Source organism: Stegostoma tigrinum, chromosome 12 (assembly GCF_030684315.1).
Source record: "Stegostoma tigrinum isolate sSteTig4 chromosome 12, sSteTig4.hap1, whole genome shotgun sequence".
NCBI classification, from domain to species: Eukaryota; Metazoa; Chordata; class Chondrichthyes; order Orectolobiformes; family Stegostomatidae; genus Stegostoma; species Stegostoma tigrinum.
In genome coordinates this window covers 12,943,867-12,967,395 of record NC_081365.1, presented here as the reverse complement: position 1 = coordinate 12,967,395, position 23,529 = coordinate 12,943,867, and the positions used below count along the sequence as shown (strand labels likewise).

Here is a 23,529-nt window from a genome sequence, read left to right as displayed (position 1 = left end):
CATGCTTGTTCAGCCAGTGATTTTCACGTCCCATGAATGATTTAAAAATTAGACATAGCAACTCAAGATGGAGCATCCATGAGGCACTGACTGCCGTCAACAGTAGAATTGTATTCCACCCACAATCTGTAACCTTCTGGCTTGGCATATCCATATTTTAGCAGCTTTAATCTGCATTATAAATTGATCAGTTTATTTTACACAGCCGTATTTAAACAGTTATTCATGGTTTAGCAGTTCATAACAATTATTTATTTGGAAAGGAAATTTCTAGATTTTAATGGCATCTTTTATGTTCTCAGGGCACTTTGCACCAATGAGTTGCTTTATTGTAAGAAAACACTCAGCTGACCAATCAGCATCTATGGAGAAAGGGGTAGCATTAGCATTTGAGTTTATTGATCATCAGAGCATTACTGTGCCATGCTAAATTCATCATTGTTCCTGAGGCAATTAATTGTATGCCCATGGAAAAATGAGGACTTGGTGGTTTGGTTTTATCAATATAAACCATTGTCACCCAGAACTAAATTTGAGCTAAACAAGCACCAATGTGAAAAGTAGCTTATTTAGCATTGTCACATTTGGATTGTCAGTGATTCTTTCTTACCCAAAGAATTATCTTTAACACCTCAGTGTTTGATTCTTCTTTGTCTGCGTTTAAGACATTTGGCACTTGGCAAAGTAAATTTAAGTGAAGACCATTATGATTTTAGAACACGCTGGCTGGAAGAGTATAGGAAGCAGATTTAGTGCCAACTCTCCAAAGCTTAAAATGGACAAATTTGTAAAGAAAAACATGCAGAACTACAGAGGAAAAGCAAAATGAAAGCGGTTAATTGGGAAGCTTTTCAAAGAGTTGGTACAGCACTGGTGGAGCAAATGACTCTCTTCTGTACTATGATCATTTGTGTTTCAAGTAAAATTATCGCTGGGGCTATAAAAACTTAATTTGTCAATTCATTTGATGTGCTCCTGGTATCAGAATTAAAATCAGCTTTAATAATTAGAATTGTACCATTCATGTTCTCTTAGAAATTTTTCAGGGCCAATTCTGTAGTAGGAGGAGAACTTTCTCCTTTCAGTGTGAGGGACCATCTTCAATTCAGATGGGCATTCTTACTGCTGTCATTCTACCCTCATTTGTAGTGAAAGCCAGGTAACGTTATTAATTTCCTACAATAGTTACCATGCTTTAAATCAGCTTCATTGGCTGCAAAGTACATCAGGCCATCCTTAGATTGCGAAAAGTGCTATAAAAATGTAAAGTGAGATTTTTCCACCTGTCAAGCTTGTTCAGCCGTTCAGTTCAAACTGTATTGTAACTCCATAAACTCACCTGTAATTCTTAATTTGCTGTTAAATGAAGATATTATCAAACTCAATTTTGAATTTTTTAATGGAACCCGAATTCAATGAATTTTCGGAGCCCAATGTTTCAGATTTCTGGGACTTTGAAGAATTGTTTTGACATTGTACATGAAAACTCTTGCTCATTTGTAAACCTCATCGTTTAGGACTACTTTTAAGGCTTTGTAACCTGTCCTTGCACCTGGGGCTATAAGGATTACCACCTTAATGAAGGGGTAACAAGATGTAGAGCTGGATGAACACAGCAGGCCGAGCAGGAAAGCTGACGTTTCAGGTCTGGACCTTTCTTCATAAATGGGGGAGAGGAAGGGGATTCTGAAATAAATAGCGAGGGAGAGGCGAATGGAAGGTGGATAATGGAGCAGATAGGTGGAGAGGAGATGAACAGGTCAGAGAAGTGGGAATGGAGCCAGTAAAGCTGAGTGTGTGTAGGGAGTCAGGGTGGGGTTTGGTCAGTCCAGGGAAGACTGACAGGTCAAGGAGGCGAGGATGAGGCTGGTATACAGGATGTGGGGTGGGGATTGAGCTGGGGTGGGGGGGAAGAGTGGAAATGTGGGAGAAAGAACGGACAGGTTAAGGAGACGAGGATGAGCTGGGCAGGTTTTGGGATGCGATCGGGGGAGGGGAAATTTTGAAGCTTGTGAAGTCCACTTTGATACCCTTAGGCTGCAGCATTCCCAAGTGGAATATCAGATGCTGTTCCTGCAACCTTTGGGTGGCATCGTTGTGGCACTGGAGGAGGCCCAGGATGGATATGTCATCCAAGGAGTGGAAGGGGGAGTTGAAGCAGTTTGTGACTGGGAGGCACGGTCGTTTATTGCGAATTGAGCGTAGGTGTTCCACAAAGCGGTCTCCAAGCCTCCGCTTGGTTTCCCAGACGTAGAGAAGGCCACATTGGGAACAGTGGATACAGTATATCACATTGGTAGATGTGCAGCTGAACAGCTGTTTATGGAAGGTCTTTTTGGGACCTGGGATGGGGTGTGGGGGGAGGTGTAGCACTTCCTGTGTTTGCAGGGAAAAGTGCCAGGGGTGGTGAGGCTGGTGTGCAGTGTGGAGTGGACAAGGGAGTCATGGAGAGAGTGATCCCTCCAGAATGCAGATAACGGTGGGGAGGGAAAAATGTCTTTGGCAGTGGGGCCAGAGGTTAGTGAAGTTGGTCCCTCAAGGCTGGTATGCCTTTCCTTGGATACTGTGCCCTGAATACAGTACTACAGTACTCCAGATGTTTAACCACAGCTTTATACAGCTGTAGCAAACTTCCAACCCTTTTTATTTTCAGCATTTTTAAGGCTAAAAGTAGAAATTCCATGACTCTTTTTAAATCTTGTAGAAACATGATTTTACAGAATCTTCAGCTTTTCCTTCATAAATTCTCTGTTTCTGCACAGTGACTTCCTGCCATTTAGAAACGGCTCTGTTTTTCTTGAGTTCAATGAGGGTGAGCTCCTATTTCTCCATTTTAAACGCTATCAGCCATGATTTTGCCCACTCTTAACTTTTAAATTTAAATTTAACTCTTTTCTACTTCACAGAGAACAATTCCAGTTCCTCTGTCCGAGAAGTCTTCCTGTAAATCTTTTCCACACAGCCCAAAGTCGTCTTATCTTTTCAACTAGTGGCAATCACAGTTTGACCTAACCCTCCAGTTGAGGTCAGAGGAGTGTTTTATGAAGGCTCATCTTTACTTCCTTGCCTTTATGCTCCATACCTATGGTTCCTTGTTTTGTCCAAGTCTTTTAGAAACAGGGTGAAAAACATGCACTTGGCAAAGTAAATTTAAATTAAATCCATGGCACACCATTTTTGGGAGATCCTATTACAATCCCTTGCTATTGTTTCTTGTGTTGAACCTTTTCTGCCACTCAGTTACCTTCTCCGCTGGATATTTCTGTTCTCTGTTGAATTTTCTTAAATTAACCTAGGCTCATAGCTAAAAAAATTCAAAAAATGCTTTGAATCTGGTAAAGTTGGACATTCTGCCCACTTCCATGTTGTATAAAATGATTTCTTTAAAAACCTATAGTAATAATGCAAATGTACTTCAGTTTCTTAGCCTGCAAAGGAATTAATGTGGCTCAGTAAGGTTACCCTGAAGGATTTTTCCCCGTTCTCTGGAGGCATGGGATCTTCAGGTTAAACCACCACCACATCTGTGTTGAGAGAGCAGCCCTATGTTCTGATAAGACTATGGAAAGTACTTACTTTACAATTGTAGTAATTGGACAATGAATATTTAGCCTTCTTCATTTGACTTCAATATTTGAGACTCTCGTGGATTAAAAATGGTTTTAAAAAGGACATTCCTGACCCAAAATGCTGCTGTAACCCTCTCTCACATCCAGACAATCCACATCTGAAGTTACTACATACATTTGAAGTGTTACATGCACTTGCATAATACCTCCATGTGTTGAGAGGAAAGATAGCAATCCAGCTTGGAAAAATAATAATGCGGACACCAGAATTCTGCAAAGACCATGCTATATGAACAACAGCCTTTGAGTTATGAGGGAGACAAAGCAAAATTAGACTGAAAGCTCTTCTCGCTATCATGCTTTCTTTTGAGGTCTTACTCTTTTTCACAACTGCCGAAAACCTGGTGAAAAGATAACTTTGAAAAATCACTGTTCACTAAGAGATTAAGGCTATCTGGAAGCGTACACTCTTCCTGAGGAATCAGGACAAGACACACAATGGTATACAAGTTTCACTCTCACAATTCAAGGACTCTCTGGAGCTTGAAACTGCAATAGCCTTTTACTTTCCTGTGTATGTTCTGCGCACCACACGCTCCCATTTCTCTCTAAATTTGTTATCGGTTTTTGCATGTGGAATTGTTGCAGTTTTCATTTGTTGGTAACAAGTAATCAATTCCTTCTTTCACTCAAGGAAACTAGGCTTCTTCTAATTTATTACAACATTCTTAATCAGATCAAAATGAAGTGATAGCTACAGCTAAAGAAATTTTTTTAAAAATCAAAAGAACTACAGGTGTTGTAAATTGGAACAAAAACAGAAGTCGCAGGGAGCTTAGCAGGAGTTAACATTTCAGATCCAGTGATCCTTCCTCAGAACTGATGGTAGCTGGGAAAACAAGGGAGGGGGATGGATTAGGGAGTAAACAATTGGATAGAACCTGAAGAGAGAGAAGAGCAGTTGGATAGACGAAGAAGTTAATAATGACCTGATAACGAAGAAGAACAAAAAAAAACTGCAGATTCTGTAAGCTAAGAAACAAAACAGAAGTTGCTGGAAAAGCTCAGCAGGTAGGGCAGCATCTGTGAAGGAAAAAACAGTTAACGTTTCAGGTCTGGTGACTCTTCCTCAGAACTGGAAGAATAACACCTCATTTTTCACATGGGGACCCTGCAGCTCTACAGACTCCGTATCATCATAGAATCCCTACAGTGTGGAAACGGGCCCTTTAGCCCAACGCTGACCCTTAGAGAATCCCACCCAGACCCACCTAATCTATACATCCTTGAACACTTTAGCATGACCAGTCCACCTAACCTGCACATCTTTGGACTGTGGGACGAAACGGAGCACCGGAGGAAACACGCAGAGACACGGAGAGAATGTGCAAACTCCCACAGTTGCCCGAGAGTGAAATTAAACCCAGGCCCCTGGCGCTGTGAGGCTGCAGTGCTAACCACTGAGCCACCGTGCCACCCATATAGTGTTCAATAATTTTAGGGCCTAAGCTCTCTTATGCCCTAGCCCCATATCCCACACAGCAGGCCTTGTTAACACATAGCCTGCCATTACACATGATGTATTGTTAGTCTGTAATAGTCCTATTAACAACTATTCACCCTCCTAGCCACATCGAAGCAGGTCTTCCAGCAACTTCAGCAAAAGAAGTTAAATTGTTGTGACTAACAGAGATGATGTTAAAAAGAAGCAGCCAATCAACCTCTTCAATTGGAGAGAAATCAGAACTGAGGAAGGGCCACATGACCCAAAATGTCAACTCTGATTTCTCGTCACAGATGCTGCTGAACTTTTCCAGCAACTTCTGTTTTTTGTTTGATTTACAGCATATGCAGTTCTTTTGGCTTTTGTAATTATTTATGGGATGAGCGCATTGCTGGCAATGGTCAACATCCATTGTTCACCCTGGACTGTCTTTGAGAAGGTGCTGGTGAGTCATCCTCTTGAACCACTGCAATCTAATCTTGGAGTTTCATTGTCCAATTTAACTCAAGAGGTCATTATGTTTCATAAAGCTGTCTGGATTTGAGAGGTTTTTACATGTCAGTGCAAGCTTTGGCTGACTGGTACCGAGGAATGATGAACTAGAATTCAACTTCCAGAACATCCAGAAAATTGCTAAAAGTTTATTTTCACAGGCTCAAAACTGAAAGCAGTAGTTAGGCAAATACAGGCTGCAAAGCTTGTTAACACAAGGTGGTACAGATTTATACTGCAACATTCAATTTGGAGATTGTCTATCTTGGCGATAATTTATTGTTTTACACTGCAAAAGATTTCCTTCATCAGCTGAACATCCTTGTGGATGCAAATTTGGTTTGTTACAACTGCTTGATAAACCTGCAATAATGAAAGTCTAAGATTCTAGCCTTTATGTAATCAGGCGCGGTTAATCCAAAAAATTTCCTTTCATTGGGTGCCCTATTAAATAAAGCCCAATAAACAGAGGAATCTGATTGCCCAGACAGCATAAAATCATGTCAATGTTTCCTCTCCCTAAAACAGATCACAACAGCGCACACACGGTAAGCATTTTGCCGGCTATTGCAAAACTAGTGAATGGACAATGTTATCTTTCAAGGTAAGGAAGAGTTGCTCCAGTCTCATGTTATTTTCCCTCCTTCCCACTCCTAGTAACTCACATTTCACCCAAGCAATAAATGGGCTTGAGGGCAGAACCTTTACACTTGTGCAAGGTCTCAATGCTGTGACCAATTGAAGATGGTTAAAAATCAAAAGAACTGCAGAAGCTGTAAACCAGAGACAACAGTAGAAATTGATGGAAAAACCTAGAGAATTCAGTTAATGTTTCAGGTCCGATGACCCTACCTCAGAACACTTCAGCTAATGAAGGAGTTGCGCTGTGAAGGTGTGTGATTTTAAATAAACCTGTTGGACTATAACCTGGTGTCATGTGACTTCTGGCTGTGGTCACAGGTTTTGATTTCATTGCTTGAGTATCTCATCAGAAACTTGCTCATTATCTATAGGTAACTGTCAGATTTCCTCTTCCTATGTGTGTGATGCGAAGGAAATGTGTTTTAATGTTAATCCACATGCAGCTCTATTTAAAGTAATGCATTTTTGATGCGTTTTCCTCACTTTAAAATCAAACTTCTTCAAAGCAAGATTAATGTTTCGAGAACTTCAACAAACATGATGTGTAATTTTAGGTGTAATTGACTATAACCTTTGTAATAGATATGTTACCTTGCACACAAGTGCTAGATTAAATCTATCTTAATGTTTGCTTTCACTTTTTTTTTCAATTGTATCAGATTCAAACTGCATTCACAAATGCTAAAAGACTTGATCTAAATGTTTTTAAAACAAGGGCACTTGCCGTTTTCCAGAAACTATTTAAATAATTGATTAAAACTAAATTAGGTTGCTCTTGCATCAACACCTCGTGGAATTCTAAAATGGCAATCCAGTTGCTTCTGTTAATCATAAGCAATGTCTTTGCTTTTTAATATTCCAGTATGAAAGCTTCTGGACAAGACCAAGATATTGAATTTGACCATTGTTTTGCTTAAAGAGCAATGTTGTTTCTGTCTTTATACTACTTATCAAAATCCTTTGACACTCTGCACAATGTATTTCATGCTTTGTTAGTAACTAAGATGATTCTGTCTACCAGGTGCCAACTGATGGAGGTACTGGATTGTTGGCAGCAGAACCCCAAATCGCCATGTTCTGCGGCAAACTAAATATGCACATGAATGTTCAGAGTGGCAAATGGGTGTCTGATCCTTCTGGAACAAACAGCTGCTTTGGAACTAAAGAAGAAATCCTGCAGTATTGTCAAGAGGTAAATACTCAGTTGGAAAATGTTTTTTTGTCTTGGTTGTACTGGTTAAAATGTTTGCTATATATGATCTGGTTAATCAGACGCTAATATCTGTTGTTAAGATAGAATGTGCTAGAGAAGTAACAAATTGATTTGGTAGCAATACAATGATTTTGGCAAATGTTTCTTCTGTTTGGACCAAATTCATTTAATACTTCTATACATTATTCCTTACCAATACAGAAACGAAGCAAATTAATTGTTCTGTGCTTTTTTATTGTAATGTATTCTATTTGGAGAGACAGGGCAACAGTTCATTACAGGTACATATCCTTTAAAAGGTGACAGTGGACCATTTCTTGAATGGTATAGTGGGTATGTATTGAAAATAATCTGAAAATTAGGATTTTGACCTCGTAACAGCAGTCTGTTTCCAAGTTGAGATGGTGTATGAATTAGAGGAGATGGTATTCATTTGCATCTGTTGACCCTCCCTTGGAGCTTGAGGTCCGTGTTTGGTGATTTTTCTGCTGTGTTTTTTATTGATAGTACCCTTCACTGTAAATTAGTGGTAGGAGCATGACTTCCTCATCGGGTTGGCCATCTTTTGTCAGTCATGTTCAAGTTGCCAGTCATTTCAGTATTTCCTGCATGTATCTTTAATCAGTTTATAGTTGTGAATGGGGCACAAATTAAAAATTGGCTGCTTTATCCTGGATGATAGTGTTTCCTCCTTGAACTATTGCGTGCAGAAACAGTTCCCAACTGCTTCAATGTATTTGTTTTTGCATTCTTGCAACTCCCTTAAGGTTTGTAGTCATCTGCTTGTTGTACCTGTGGGATGTTTAAATCCCTCCTAATTTGAGCAATTTGAGTTTCCAAAGCTTTACTTGACAAGTACAGTTCATTGGCTGCCTTACTCACTTTGTGCTATGACTTATCACAATTACTGACTAGATAACAGTGTGGAGCTGGATGAACACAGCAGGCCAAGCAGCATCTCAGGAGCACAAAAGCTGACGTTTCGGGCCTAGACCTCTCTGATGAAGGGTCGAGGCCCGAATCGTCAGCTTTTGTGCTCCTGAGATGCTGCTTGGCCTGCTGTGTTCATCCAGCTCCATACTTCATTATCTTGGATTCTCCAGCATCTGAAGTTCCCATTATCACTGATACAATTACTGACTAATCTTTTTATTGCCTAGTTTTATTCATGCTACTTGAATTGTGTTGTTCTGAGACATCCATAATTTTTAATTGTACAATATAATCACTCTTCTTCAATACATGACTTTCTCATAGGGTTGGGCCATCTTTTGTTACCTGTGTTCAAGTTGCCCATTTCAGTATTTTCTGCATGTATCTTTAATCATACTGCATTGTTCCTTGTGCAGTTTGCATTTGTATAGAAGCTGTTCAACCTCTGCTTCATATGTCATTTCCTTTTATTTGACTGTTACGTTGCCAATTTTCCTCATTTATAGTCTTTGGCTTACTGCTGCTGGCTAACTTTGGCCTGCTGTTCATTTTATCCTCTTGGTAAAGATTATCGGTGTAGCTCAGGTGAAATCCATTGTTCTAAGAAAGATAATTCAGGATTTTGTTATTTGAGAGGATTGCATTGTCTTATAGCATTCTGTAGCTATTGGATATTACTGCTGAACATCCAAATTCCACAAATCCTTTCATTTTGATCATTGATGAGCCCAATTTGTCTTAATGTCCTGTTGCTATGGATCAGACCAAACCCCTTCAAAATATATCAAGCAGAAAGCCTAGACCTTAACTTTTATCTTATTTAAACGTAAGTCTAAGGCCCTGTGATCCAAATGTGATTAGATTGGTCAAACTACTAGGCTTCAAGCAAAACATACTTTATTCTTGCACCACAGTTAAAATACGAATAAGAAGAAAAGCATTGGCATAACTTTATTTCTATTGAAATATTTAGCAAAACAATACATATTATTTAGCTACTAAGTATCAACTTTTCCAATGTAGCAGCATCCCATAAACATACCCTTGGACAAGGCAAATTCAGCAAAGCAGGATTTCATTACACTCTATCTTCTCCACTGCTGGAAGAAGGAACACTGAAATTAAAAAAACTGGCAGTAGAGAAAGAACTCAAACTTTTAGCTGCGACAGAGAGCTGTATCTAGCAGCTTCAATCCCCAACTTTAACTGCAAGCAAAACCTAAAACTCTGTGTCTGCAAGAACCCGAATCCGACCACTCATGCGTCTTTGTCTAATTTTTCAAAAACACTCAGAGCTCAATGATGTTTACGCATTACTTCTGAAGCACCAATGGCAATACTTCTTTGCAAGAGAAACAGCACAGAACAAATTCCTCTTAAAGACACAGTGTCACATGTTAGGGTTGAAGTATTTCTCCATCTGTTGTTCCTTGAGTCTGAAAAGCTGAACTGCCCACTCCTGTTCATAGGCATGCTGGTGACATTACGGGAAAAGGCCAAGGGGCAGCCAGATGAGTGGCTGGGTTATTTTAGACAGTTTCTAATATCGAGTTTTGAGAAGATTTGTAGCTCAGGTTGAGGTTCTGGATGTGAGTTTGCTCACTGAGCTGGAAGGTTAGTTTTCACACGTTTCGTCACCATTCTAGGTAACATCATCAGTGAGCCTCCGACGAAGCGCTGGTGTTATGTCCCGCTTTCTATTTATCTGGTTAGGTTTCCTTGGGTTGGTGATGTCATTTCCTGTTCTTTTTCTCAGGGGATGGTAGATTGGCTCTAATTTCCAGTTTCTAATATGCATTCAGTACAAAACCAACAGCGCACAGTTTTTAAAATGTAAATAAACTTTAAATTTCAGTTTAAATTTGCGCATTTGTCTGCAATTTTAGTCTTTGGAGAGGATGTACGTGAACTCAAGCTGTCATGACATTATTTTATCAGCCCTGTGTCAAACATTTTTAATACTGGATAATTACGATGACTAGTTCAGTGAACTATGCTGTGTTCTTTGCAATGGGGTACTCACTTACAATAAAACTAACAACACTGATTTTTTTATATTAGTTAAACTGGCATTCTGCACTACAGTAGCATGACACTAATAGTTTAGTTAGTCACAGCTACAAAGAACAAAGTTTAGACATCTATAAGTAATGAAATCAGCAGCAGCTTGGTATTTATATAGGCTTCTACATAATAAATTATCCAAAGGAACCACATAAGGCAATATTATGGCTGATCATCAAAGGCTTGTTTGGTAAGTTAGGGTTAAAGTGTCACCTTAAGGAAAGAGATGGTGAGATGTGTAGATATCCCAGGATCTAGGCAAATGAAGGCAAGGCCATCAATGATGTAGCAATTAAAATCAGGGTTGCTCAAGAGGCCAGGCAGAGATGTCTGCAAGTTTCTTGGAGGGCTGAACAATTAGAGGAAGTTACAAAGATAGGTAGTGGTGAGGCCATGAAAAGATTTGAAAATAAGAACTAAAATTTTAAAATCAAGACATTGCTTGACTGGGAGCCTCAAGTCAGTGAACGCATTGGTGTTACTTGCATCATGTAACACCAACAGTTTGAGACCTCAAGATTACAAAGAGTAGAATTTGGGAGGCTAGCATGGAACGCATTAGAATAATCAAGCCAGAGATAACAAAGGCATGTTTCAGCAGCAAGCGAGGTGAGCTGGGACAAAGTGAAATGGTACTACAAGGATGAAATTAGATGGCCTTGGTAGTGGTATGGGGGGTATATGTTCAGGACCTCATCTTCAGGTCAAGTATTGACACCAAATTTGATGACTATCAGGTTTCTCCTCTGTTTTTCAAGCTAGTAGAAAAGTTGTGGGGAGAAACTGAAAAGGAAAGCTAGAACATGAAGATACAGAAATTATGTTAAAACTGGAGAGCAGTCCGGCCAGACTGCATTCAGTTCTGGGCAGTGCACTTTGGATATATTGGATATAGCACAGGTGCCCCCCAGGTTTGTCAGAATGCTGCCAGGACTAAAGTTATTAAATTGAGCATACATTACCAAATGAGCCTTCTATTTCTTCACAATCTTTTATACTCAAAGGAATACAAGTGTTCAGCATAAACAATTAAAGGAGTTAATATAAATGGTTTCTCATTTTTGATGATGAGTGAAACTCAGAACCTTAAAGAATCTAGGCTATCTATTTGGTGATAGAAAATTGTTCACAATGTAACGAAAATCTGAAATTCTTCATACAGGTGAAGGTTATGCCTTAATTAAAGTTACTAATCTGCTCGGCTTTTGTTAAAGATACTAAGGAGTATGGAACCAAGGCAGAGTTTAGTGGTGCAGATCAGACATTATCCAGTTGAATTACTGAGTGGCTTTAAATAGCTGAGTTGCCCACTCATGTTCGTAGGCAAGCCAGAAACATGAAGGGAAAGTCCAAATTGCAGCCACATGAGCAGTTGGGTTTTATTAACTGTGCCTTACTTGCACTCAGTTCAAAGTCAACAATACGAAGTTTTCAAAGTGCAAAAAACATAAAATTTAGTTTTATTGGGCAAACCAAACAGAAGAAAAAGCAAAGAATGATCTTAACTCTGAAAGGCTATTCGTACTGTTGAGTTCATGCCAGTTTTTTTTTCACATCCCATTTCCCACCACCCTTTCTTTTTCCTCTGCAAGTTTTTCCCTAGGAAGTCAGACGAGGTCAGAGTATTTATTTTATCTAAGGAAATAATGGTAACCGCCTTCTTTGTGTATTGATATGTGGATTCAATCTTGCACAGAAGAATTAATATCCCAACAATCATCACCAATCCAGTAACATTAAAGTCACAGCACACAAGGAGAACATTAATTTTATAAACACCACAGTCTTTAAATCGTCAGAGCACAACAGGCATAATTTTATATTTCAATAAAACTGACACATTCCACTTACAAAAAAGCCGTCACCCTAAACACACTTTCTACTGACTGCTAAGATCATAGTTAAGTCATTGCATGCTTTTCTGTGAGAATAACTGTTTCTCATGTAATTCGTAGTGTATAATGCACTGAAATGGGGTAACACAAATTAAACTTCTTTAACATCGAACAGTTTGATTTCATTGTTATGTCAGTGTAACAAACATTGATACTGTTTGTTACAATCGCATTCGCTGCATTTTCCATGTGTTCTAGCTCCTGAACTCATGCAGCTTTGATCAAGACACAATGCATTAGTTTGCAAGAAGCTTATTACATCAGTTTTCCTATTTTTCTATTAGGTGAATATTCCTTTGTTAAGAGTTTAAAATTATTTTTTGTCCTTTGCAGACTCTTTCCCACTACACTCTCAGATCCTCAAATCTCCACACCCCTGCAGCTTCTCTCATTTCCCAAGCATTGATGAACAAAAATAGTCGTCAGCTAGAGCAACTTAGTTGGGAAATTGCTCAATGGCTGGAGTTGCTGCAATTTATATATGCAGGAGAGAGCTACCATGACATCACATTTCTTTATATGGTCACCCTACTGCTTCAGGATAAAGAGTCGAGTATGGTGACACTAAAATGGTGGAGACAATCATGATGAACGAGCCCCGAGTGTAAGATAATAAAATGTGAGGCTGGATGAACACAGCAGGCCCAGCAGCATCTCAGGAGCACAAAAGCTGACGTTTCGGGCCTAGACCCTTCATCAGAGAGGGGGATGGGGTGAGGGTTCTGGAATAAATAGGGAGAGAGGGGGAGGCGGACCGAAGATGGAAGACAGAAGAGCCCCAAATGTATATTGCTGGACAGTTAATTCTGAACACTGTTGTGGCTGATGGCTTCTCTGGAGAATGCAGCCAGAGCCAAGTCTAAGGCACAGCTGGCTCAGCTGTGTGGAAGGGTGTGTGCGCGCGCGTGCATGTGTGTCAGTCTGATTTAGGAAAGTAATCATCATACCTTGCAAAGATAAGGGTACAGATGGGTATATCTGCGACTGCAGATTTGATTTCAGGATAGTGAATTATTACCTCAGTACCAGGATTCAGAATGCTCCTGAGTAGCTGTATTGTACTTTTGGGAGAGGTTTGAACAGCTGTATTGATATGAGCACCGGAAGTAGAAAAAAGATTAGGTTCTGCAGGCAATGATCTATGAAGGAAACCAGTAAGTAGTATTTCAGTGGTAGTAATCTCTAGTTTGCCACTGGTGTTTTGTATAGAAATAGAAGCAAAGGATTGAATGGCTGGAAAGACAATGCGGACAGGAATAGTTTGAAACCCCAAAAATTGAGAACAGTTCTGGGCATGGTGGGTTCTGTAAAAAAAGACAGGTCACCTCTCAATGTAGCTAGGATCAGCATTTCTTTTGGGCAGTTTAGGGGTCGGGATGCACTTTTAACTGATATTCCAAGGCAAAATTAAAAAGAAGAAATAGTATTCAGAGTTTTAGGAGATGTAACATGAAAAAAATAATTAAGGTTTCTGTCAGGGCATGGGAATCTGATCGGTTGTGGTAACTGCAAGTACTAAGGCTTGTTCAGAGAGAAATGCCTCTTACAGAAGAGGTGTTCTCGATTTAGCAGTCCTCAATAGTCAGGAAGAAAGATGAGAATCCTTGTTGTTTAGGAGAAATCTCCAGAGGTTGAAGGCTATTCAGGTGTTAAGGAAGATGTCTACAAATCTTTTGAAGACAAGAGTTTAAGGAACAAATGTCCATTGATTTTGATAATGGGAACTGCAGATGCTGGAGAATCCAAGGCAACAAAGTGTGGAGCTGGATGAACACAGCAGGCCAAGCAGCAGCTTAGGAGCACAAAAGCTGACGTTTTGGGCCTAGACCCTTCATCAGAAAAAGGGGATGGGGAGATGGTTCTGAAATAAGTAGGGAGAGAGGGGGAGGCAGATCGAAGATGGATAGTATGGCAAGTATATTTTTCCTCTTATAAAGATACCAAAGCCCCCACATTAATCTGGATGATTTGATCAAAGCCCTATAGAATTGTAGTAAAACATGTTTGATATTCAACACTTCACCAACACCTTCCACCCCAACCTCAAGTTCACCTGGACTATGTCTAACACCTCTCTCACCTTCCTGGACACCTCTCTCTCCATCTCTGGCAACCACCGAGAAATCAATATCAATTTCAAGCCCACCGATTCCCACGTCTACCAAGAATATACCACCTCCCACCCACCTTCCTGCAAAAATGCCATCCCCTATTCCCAATTCCTTCGCCTCTGCCGCATCTGCCCCCAGGATGAGGCATTCCACTCCCATACCTCGCAGAGATGTCCTCGTTTTTCAAGGACCGCAACTACCACCCCGCAGTGAGAATGCCCTCGACTGTGTCTCCCGCATTTCCCGCAACTCATCCCTGACACCCCGTCCCCACAATAACAACTAAAAAAGAATCCCCCTCGTCCTCACCTACCACCCCACCAACCTCCAGATCCAATGCATCACCCTCCCACACTTCCACCATCTGCAATCCTAACCCACCACCAAAGACATTTTTCCCTTCCCACCCTTGTCTGCTTTCCAGAGGGACCACTCTCTCCGTGACTCCCTTGTCCGCCCCACCACACCCAGCACTTTTCCCTGCAACCGCAGGAAAAGCTACACCTGCCCCCACACCACCTCCCTCACCCCCATCCCAGGCCCCAAGAAGACTTTCCACATCAAGCAGATGTTCACCTGCACATCTGCTAATGTGGTATACTGTATCTGCTGTACCCGTTGTGGTCTACTCTACATCGGGGAAACCAAGCGGAGGCTTGGGGACGGCTTTGCAGAGGACTTACGCTCGGTTCGTAATAAACAACTGCACCTCGCAGTTGCGAACAGCTTCAACTCCCCCCTCCCGTTCCTCAGAGGACACGTTCATCCTGGGCCTCCTGCAGTGCCACAACGATGCCACCCACAGGAACAGCAACTCTTATTCTGCTTGGGAGTCCTGAGGCCTAATGGTATCAATGTGGATTTCACAAGCTTCAAAGTCTCCCCTTCCCCTACCACATCCCAAAACCGGCCCAGCTCGTTCCCCCCCCCCCCCCCCCCCCGCCTCCCTAACCTGTTCTTGGTCTCACCTATCCCCTCCTCCCACCTCAAGCCACATTCCCATTTCCTTCCTACTAACCTCATCCTGCCCCCTTGACCTGTCCGTCCTTCCTGGACTGACCTATCTCCTCCCTACCTCCCCACCTACTCTCACCTGTACTGGCTCCATCCTCGCCTCTTTAACTTGTCTGTCTCCTCTCCACCTATCTTCTCCTCTGTCCATCTTTGATCCACCTCCCCCTCTCTCCCTATTTATCTCCGTACCCCACTTCCCTACCCCATTTCTGATGAAGGGCCTAGGCCCAAAACGTCAACTTTCCTGCTTCTAAGACGCTGCTTGGCCAGCTGTGTTGATCCAGCTCTACCCCTTGTTATCTTTGATATTCAATATCTTATAAAGGCCATAATACCGTTTGCCTCCTGAATTATTTGATAAATCTCTATGCTAACTTTGTGACTCAAAAACAAGAATGACCATTTCTCTTTTGTAGTTTTGCAAGCATGGGCTGGTTAAGCATGCTTTGCCGAACATTGAGGTGTGCACTCTATATGCCTGGCATCACACCAGCACTGAAACACACGCCACGCCTCAAGTTTGTGGTCCATAGATGTCTTTTTGGCTTGATGACACCATCTTGTTAATGGGGAGTATCATTTTTGTGTGAGATGATCAATAGGCATATATCTTCCATGCTTGGCCCTGTTCTTCTACTGCAAAAGGAAGGTGTCTCCAAAATATGAACAGTTGCAGCCAGCTGTCTGATGCTGACCATGTAAATTATACGGTATAGGAGTTTCCGTGCCAGTGTGATGAGAGATGTACATCTCAATAACTGGTGGACTATAGCAAAGAATGCGTCATTTGACTGTCTCCAACAGGCTGTGTAGTAACCATACTCAACCACCCAATCTTACAAAACTTAGAAACACATGCTGAACAGCATTAACTAAATAATCCAGTCTGTACTGAGAATTACTCCGAATGTTATTTTAAAATATCGTTTGAGCTTGCCGTATGTTTCATTTGCATGAGTTTCAGCTCATAGGACCCTGTTCTATGTCAGCATGTGATTTGTGTACACATTATACCTTTTCCATTGAGAAACTGTGAATTCCTGTTGTGTACAATGGTAACACCCTGATCTGTCAGAGTCTATCTGTTGGTCTGAAATTAATCAGTGAATGACAATCGACAGTTAGCAAATCTGCATGCTATCAATGGTCTAATGAATGAGCACTTGTTTCTCATACTGTATCAATTGGCATTCTCTTTCAAAGCTTGGTTCTCTACGCCTTAGTTCTGTTGAGGGAAAGATGAAAAGGTTTGACTTTGTGTCTCTCTCTTTAACAATGGAACATTGGAAATACTGCATTTAATTCCTGCATCTAAGTCATTAATATTGAAACTGAATACTGGAGCCCACATTGATCCTTACAGTAATCTAATGGTTACAAGCCTGCCAACCTGCAAATGATCTGTGTGTTCCTACTCAGTTTTCTGACTATTAGCCAGTTCTCAAACTATGCCAGTATATTCCATCCAATTCTACAAACTCTATTTCTGTTTACTTAACTATGTGTTTTATACTGGAGCAGTGGGTAAGAGGTGTGATATTTAACAGTAGAATCGACTTGTTATCAAAATAAATAGTCCCTCAGTACTGCCATTTAATAATGAGTATTGTGGACATGTGCATCCATAATCTTGTCTGCACAGACAACCTGTGACGTTATAATAGTTTCAGTTCTATGTTTGCTTACAGAAGCATTTCACCTCAACTCTACGGTAATGAAAATAGCATGCGTAAAAGATAGGCCATTATGCTTGGTCTTTGGGAGTGATCCAGTTTGAAATATCACTTTGGGTTTCAGATGTATCATCTTGATTTAGCTAGTTGACCATTGCTGATATTAAGTTAATAATTAACTAGTGTGAAAGTTTTTCTAGACCGGCACTTGTGATTAAAGTGTTCTGAACCTGCCAATGTAGTCTTTCATGACCATGTTATGTGTACAGGAAATCTTTTACTAGTTGTGTTGAGAGAAATACAGCAAATAGAAGCAAAGTGCACTGATAGCTTCAAAATGTCCTTTTGGTAGGGCGTGCTATTGCTTTTCATTACTAACCTTACTGGAAATGATGCAACACTTTCCAATGCTAATTCCTTGGTGACCTGACGATCTTCCCCATTTTTAAGAATTCAGCCTTTGCACTTAGCATGGCTCCTTCCAGTACATCAACATCAGGCAAATTGTTGATCACTCAAGTGCAGTGAATTACCGTGATAACCTTGAGAAACCTTTGTGAATCCCCATGGATCTATATGACAATTTGGAACATCATAGGCTTCTGTTGTCATTTGACAAAATTAGTAATGATCTTCACCGTCTAAAGCTGTTTCTGAATTCTTTTATTCATGGAGTATAAATGAGTCTTTTGCTTGAGAAGGTAGCCTTGAGCTGATGACTTGAATTCCCTATAGCCTGTTTACTGTAGGTATACCCAATTTGCTGTTTGGAATGGAGTTTCAGAATTTTGATCTAGTGACTAAAGGAACAGTGCTTTTAGTTCCAAGTCAGCATAGAGTGGAGCTATTAATGTTCTGATGTGTTTGCTGCCCTCATTTGTGGCTGGTGGAGGCTGAGTTTCACAGATGCTATACAAGGAAGCATGATGAGTGGCTGCAGTGCAGCTTGCAGATGTATGTAATTAAGTGGCAGTAGTGAATGCACGAGGTGGTGGGTGCATTGTCAGTGATTTTGGACTGCCTTGTCCTTTTGGTGTTGAACCTCAAATGCTTCTGAGGCTGCATGCATTCCAGCAAGTGGAAAGGACTTAACGAGTTAAGTTATGAAGGGAGATTATACAAATTAAGCCTGTTTTCTCTAGAATTTAGAAGACTTAAGGTTATCTAGTCAAAGTCTTAAAGGCATTAACAGGAAAGGAAGGGGTAGATAGGGCCAGATCATTCAGGAGAGATGTTGAGAAGCATTGCTACACACCAAAGGGTGTGCCGTGGTGGGATTTAAACCTTGAACATTAGCCTGGAGTTCTAGATTGCTGATCTATTGTTAGTTCACCACCACCTCCCCAGTTCTGCAACTCAAGTCTTCGGTACCATTTCTGTTGTCAGGGTCCATAGCTTTCCAACATCCAGTGCTTTCAGTCTTGTCTTGATATTGTATGAAATGAATTGGTTGAGTACTGGTATCTGTGATCCTGGAGACCTCAGTAGGAGGCCAGCTAGGGAAGGGCAATAAATGCTAGCAAGCCAGCGATGCGTACATCCCACTTGTGAATTCTTTTTAAAAATTATGTAAAGATATGCCGGCTGTGATTCTGTCAGGCACCCCTGCAGTCTTCGTTGAACCAGGGCTGATCCTTCAACTTATTATTGAGACTTGGTTGAGGGAAGGGCATGACTGGCAACTAGTCCCAGGATATCGATGCTTCAGGTGGGATAGAGAGGGAGATAAAAGGGGTGGAGAAGTTGCAGTAATGGCCAAAGACAATATCACAGCCGCACGGAAGGAGGGCCACATGGAGGACTCAAACAGTGAGGCAATATGGGTAGAACTCAGAAATAGGAAGGATGCAGTAACAATGCTGGGGCTGTACTACAGGCCTCCCAACAGCAAGTGAGAGATAGAGGTACAAATATGTAAACATAATGGAAAGGTGTAGGAGAAACAGGGTGGTGCTGATGGGAGATTTTAATTTTCCCAACATTGACTGGGATTCACTCAGTGTTAGGGGTCAAGACGGAGCAGAATTTCTAAGGTGTGTCCAGGAGGGTTTTCTAGAGCAGTATGTATGTAGTCCAACTTGGGAAAGGGCCAGACTGGATCTGGTGCTGGGGAATGAACCTGGCCAGGTGGTTGATATTACAGTAGGGGACTACTTTGGAAATAGCGACCACAATTCCATTAGTTTTACAATACTCATGGACAAGGATAGGAGTGGTCCTAAAGGAAGAGTACTAAACTGGGGGAAGGCCAACTATACCAAGATTGGGCAGGATCTGAGGAATGTAGATTGAGAGAAACTGTTTGAAGGTAAATCCACATTTGATATGTGGGAGGCTTTTAAGGAGAGGTTGATTAGCATGCAGGAAAGACATTTTCCTGTGAAAATGAGGAATAGAAAAGGCAAGATTAGGGAGCCATGGATGACAGGTGAAGTTGTGAGACTAGCCAAGAGAAAAAAGGAAGCATACATGAGGTCTAGGTGACTGAAGACAGACGAAGCTTTGCAAGAATATCGGGAATGTAGAGCGAATCTGGAAAAAGGGATTAAGAGGGCTAAGACAGGACATGCGATATTGCTGGCAAACATGGTTAAGGAAAATCCCAAAGCCTTTTATTCATTATATAACGAGCAAGAGGGTAACTAGAGAAAGGATTGGCCCACTTAAGGACAAAGAAGGAAAGTTATGCGCTCAGTCAGAGAAAATGGGTGACATTCTTAACGAGTACTTTGCATTGGTATTCACCAAGGGGAGGGATGTGACGGATGCTGAGGTTAGGGATAGATGTTTGCTTAGTCTAGGTCAAGTTGACGTAAGGAAGGAGGAAGTGTTAGGTATCCTAAAAGACATTAAGGTGGACAAGTCCCCAGGTCCAGATGGGATCTATCCCAGGTTTCTGAGGGAAGCGAGAGAGGAAATAGCCGGGGCCCTAACAGATCTCTTTGCAGTGTCCTTAGACACTGGTGAGGTCCCGGAGGACTGGAGATTTGCTAATGTTGTCCCCTTGTTTAAAAAGGGCAGCAAGGATGATCCAGGTAATTATCAACCGGTGAGCCTCACGTCAGTGGTAGGGAAGCTACTGGAGAAGATACTGAGGGATAGGATCTATTCCCATTTGGAAGAAAATGGGCTTATCAGTGATAGGCAACATGGTTTTGTACAGGGAAGGTCATGTCTTACCAACTTAATAGAATTCTTTGAGGACGTGACAAAGTTGATTGAGGGAACGGCTGTCGCTGTCATATACATGGACTTCAGTAAGGCATTTGATAAGGTTCCCCATGGCAGGCTGATGGAGAAAGTGAAGTCGCATGGGGTCCAGGGTGTGCTAGCTCGATGGATAAAAAACTGGCTGGGCGACAGGAGACAGAGGGTAGCAGTAGAAGGGAGTTTCTCAAATTGGAGACCTGTAACCAGTGGTGTTCCACAAGGATCTGTGCTGGGACCACTGTTGTTTGTGATATATGTAAATGATCTGGAGGAAGGTGTAGGTGGTCTGATCAAGTTTGCTGATGACACTAAGATTGGTGGAGTAGCTGATAGTGAAGGGGACTGTCAGAAATTACAGCAGAATATAGATAGACTGGAGAGTTGGGCAGATAAATGGCAGATGGAGTTCAATCCGGGCTAATGCGAGGTGATGCATTTTGGAAGATCACATTCAAGGGCGAACTATACCATAAATGGAAAAGTCCTCGGGGGGAAAATTGAACAGAGAGATCTGGATGTTCAAGTCCATTGTTCCCTGAAGGTGACAACGCAGGTCAATAAGGTGGTCAAGAAGGCATATGGCATGCTTTCCTTCATTGGGCAGGGTATTGAGTACAAGAGTTGGCAGGTCATGTTGCACTTGTATAGGACTTTGGTTCGGCCACATTTGGAGTACTGTGTACAGTTCTGGTTGCCACATTACCAAAAGGATGTGGATGCTTTGGAGAGGGTGCAGAGGAGGTTCACCAGGATGTTGCCTGGTATGGAAGGTGCTAGCTATGAAGAGAGGTTGAATAGATTAGGATTATTTTCATTAGAAAGACGGAGATTGAGGGGGGACCTGATTGAGGTCTACAAAATCATGAGGGGTATAGACAGGGTGGATAGCAAAAAGCTTTTTCCCCAGAGTGGGGGACTCAATTATTAGGGGTCATGAGTTCAAAGTGAGAGGAGGAAAGTTTAAGGGCGATATGCGTGGAAAGTTCTTTACACAGAGGGTGGTGGGCGCCTGGAACACGTTGCCAGCGGAGGTGGTAGACGCAGACACGTTAGTGTCTTTTAAGATATATTTGGACAGGTACATGGATGGGCAGGGAGCAAATGGACACAGACCGTTAGAAAATAGATGACAGGTTAGACAGAGGATCTCAATTGGCGCAGGCTTGGCGGGCCGAAGGGCCTGTTCCTGTGCTGTAGGTTTCTTTGTTTCTTTGATATTTGGTAGTGAGATTTACAAGCCATGAATTTATAAATTATGATTGAATGCAATTCTGTTGCGACTGATGAGCCATATTGCCTTGTGCATGTCCAGTTTTGAGCTGAGAGATGTGTCCAGAATCGCTACAGTCATAGTGAACAGATGCCTCTGTGAGAAGTAGATTAGGAACGATTTTCTCTCCTCTGTGTTCCCGCTATCTGCTACAGGCTCAATGTGTAAATATGTTGGTCAGGGCTGTCCAGACTTGGTCAGTAGTCATGTTACTAATTGAAGTCCCTCACCTGATGTACATTTTGAGGCCTTGCTATCTTCAGTAGCTCTTTCAAATGCTCAGCGTGAATGTGTACTGATTTATCAGTTTGGGGAGTATGATGGATTGAGAATTCGTGGAATCAGGATTTAATGCTGAAGATTCCAGGGATTTCTTTCCAGACTGCATATTACTTTGCTGCCACCTCTGGTGTGTCCTACCTCACCATGTGCTGATGGACAAGTCTGATTTCAGGTTTGATTTGTTGGTGTGACTGTTAAGTTGCTTCTTGCCTGGTCTGTTACAGCCCTTCCAATTTGGCATGTGTTACTGAGGAGGATTTTGCAGTGTGTGCCTATGCTAATGCCAGATGGTCAAGCTTTGCTGTATCAGTTTTATACACTTGCACAATGGCCCAGTGGTTAGTATTGCTGCTGCATAGCACCAGGGACCCAGGTTCGATTCCGCCTTTGGGTACCTGTGTAGAGTTTGCACGTTCTCCCAGTGTCTGAGTAGCTTTCCTCCCACAGTCCAATGATATGCGGGTTAGTTGGATTAGCCATGAGAAAGACAGGGTTACAGGAATAGGGTAGGAGGGGTGAGTCTGGATGGTTTGCTATTTGGAAGGTTGGTGTGGATTCATTGGGCTGAATGGCCTGCTTCTACACAGTAGGAATTCTGTGAATTGAATGACTGTTTAAGAGGGATGTGGAACACATGTAGGCCAGGCTTTGGTAGGAATGACAGATTGCCTTTTCCCTAAAGAACAGAAGTATGATTCTACCAATCCAATTGCTACCATTGCTCGCTTCTTGCAGATTACTTAAATTAATCTAAATTCTGCTGATTCTTTTTTATATTAAATTTGAGCCTGTCTCTGGAGCATTTGTCCTGTTCACTAATTTACTCATGCAGTGACATTACCACTATGTCACGAATAACATTGACAAGAGAAATGTTTTAGAGGCTTTACCAGCTACCTGTGAAACCATAAAATGTATTTTTATTGCATCAAAGTCCAAAATTAGTTTTATATTAAAAGAGAAAATTAATTTGCTTGTATTAGATTGTGCTGATTTTACTACTGTTTATTTTACTAATTCACATGATTACGTTTTCCTCCACCTGGCAGCCGGCAACTTCCCAGACCTATAGTTCCAAGAGCATAGAGCGCTGTAGTCAATGTATGTAACTGTGCTTCATAGATTCAGAAACTCAGATAACAAGGTGCAGAGCTGGATGAACACAACAGGCCAAGCAGCATCAGGAGCAGGAAAGCTGACGTTTCGGGCCTCCACCCTTCTTCAGGGTCATTTCTGAAGAAGGGTCTAGGCCCGAAACATCGCTTTTCCTGCTCCTTGACCTGCTGTGTTCACCCAGCTCAGCACCTTGTTATCAAAGATTCTCCAGCATCTGCGGTTCCTATTGTCTCTGATTCTGAAACTCGATTGTTTTGCAAAACAAATGCTGTCCTTAGCACTTAGAAGTTTGAAATAAAGAAAAACTATCTGAGCGCTGTAACTGGATTTAAATATTCGGGTCTCCCACCCCTCTCTCCTCTGTCCCCCGCACCAGCCCCCACCAGTGTCTCCCTTAGCCCTGCCTCCCCATACCCACCTCCCTCTACACTTCCCTCACACCCTCCCTCTTGCCCTCCCCACCATTCTGTCTCACCCGACATGCTGTCGTTACCTATCCCTTGCTCCCTGCCCTCCCCTCTCTTCACCCATTCTCTCTGTG

At 41.7% G+C, this 23,529-nt stretch overlaps 1 protein-coding gene across 4 annotated transcripts in view; it reads left to right on the top strand.

The window, feature by feature from the left end:
- The window catches only part of LOC125457121 (amyloid-beta precursor protein-like), a 163,806-nt gene that overhangs the window by 35,473 nt on the left and 104,804 nt on the right, over positions 1 to 23,529 (top strand). For all 4 annotated transcript variants that reach the window (XM_048540886.2, XM_048540889.2, XM_048540888.2 and 1 more), the window contains exon 2: positions 7,229 to 7,399. In XM_048540886.2, coding sequence (XP_048396843.1) covers positions 7,229 to 7,399 — 171 coding nt within the window. The remainder of the gene's footprint in view (positions 1 to 7,228; positions 7,400 to 23,529) is intronic.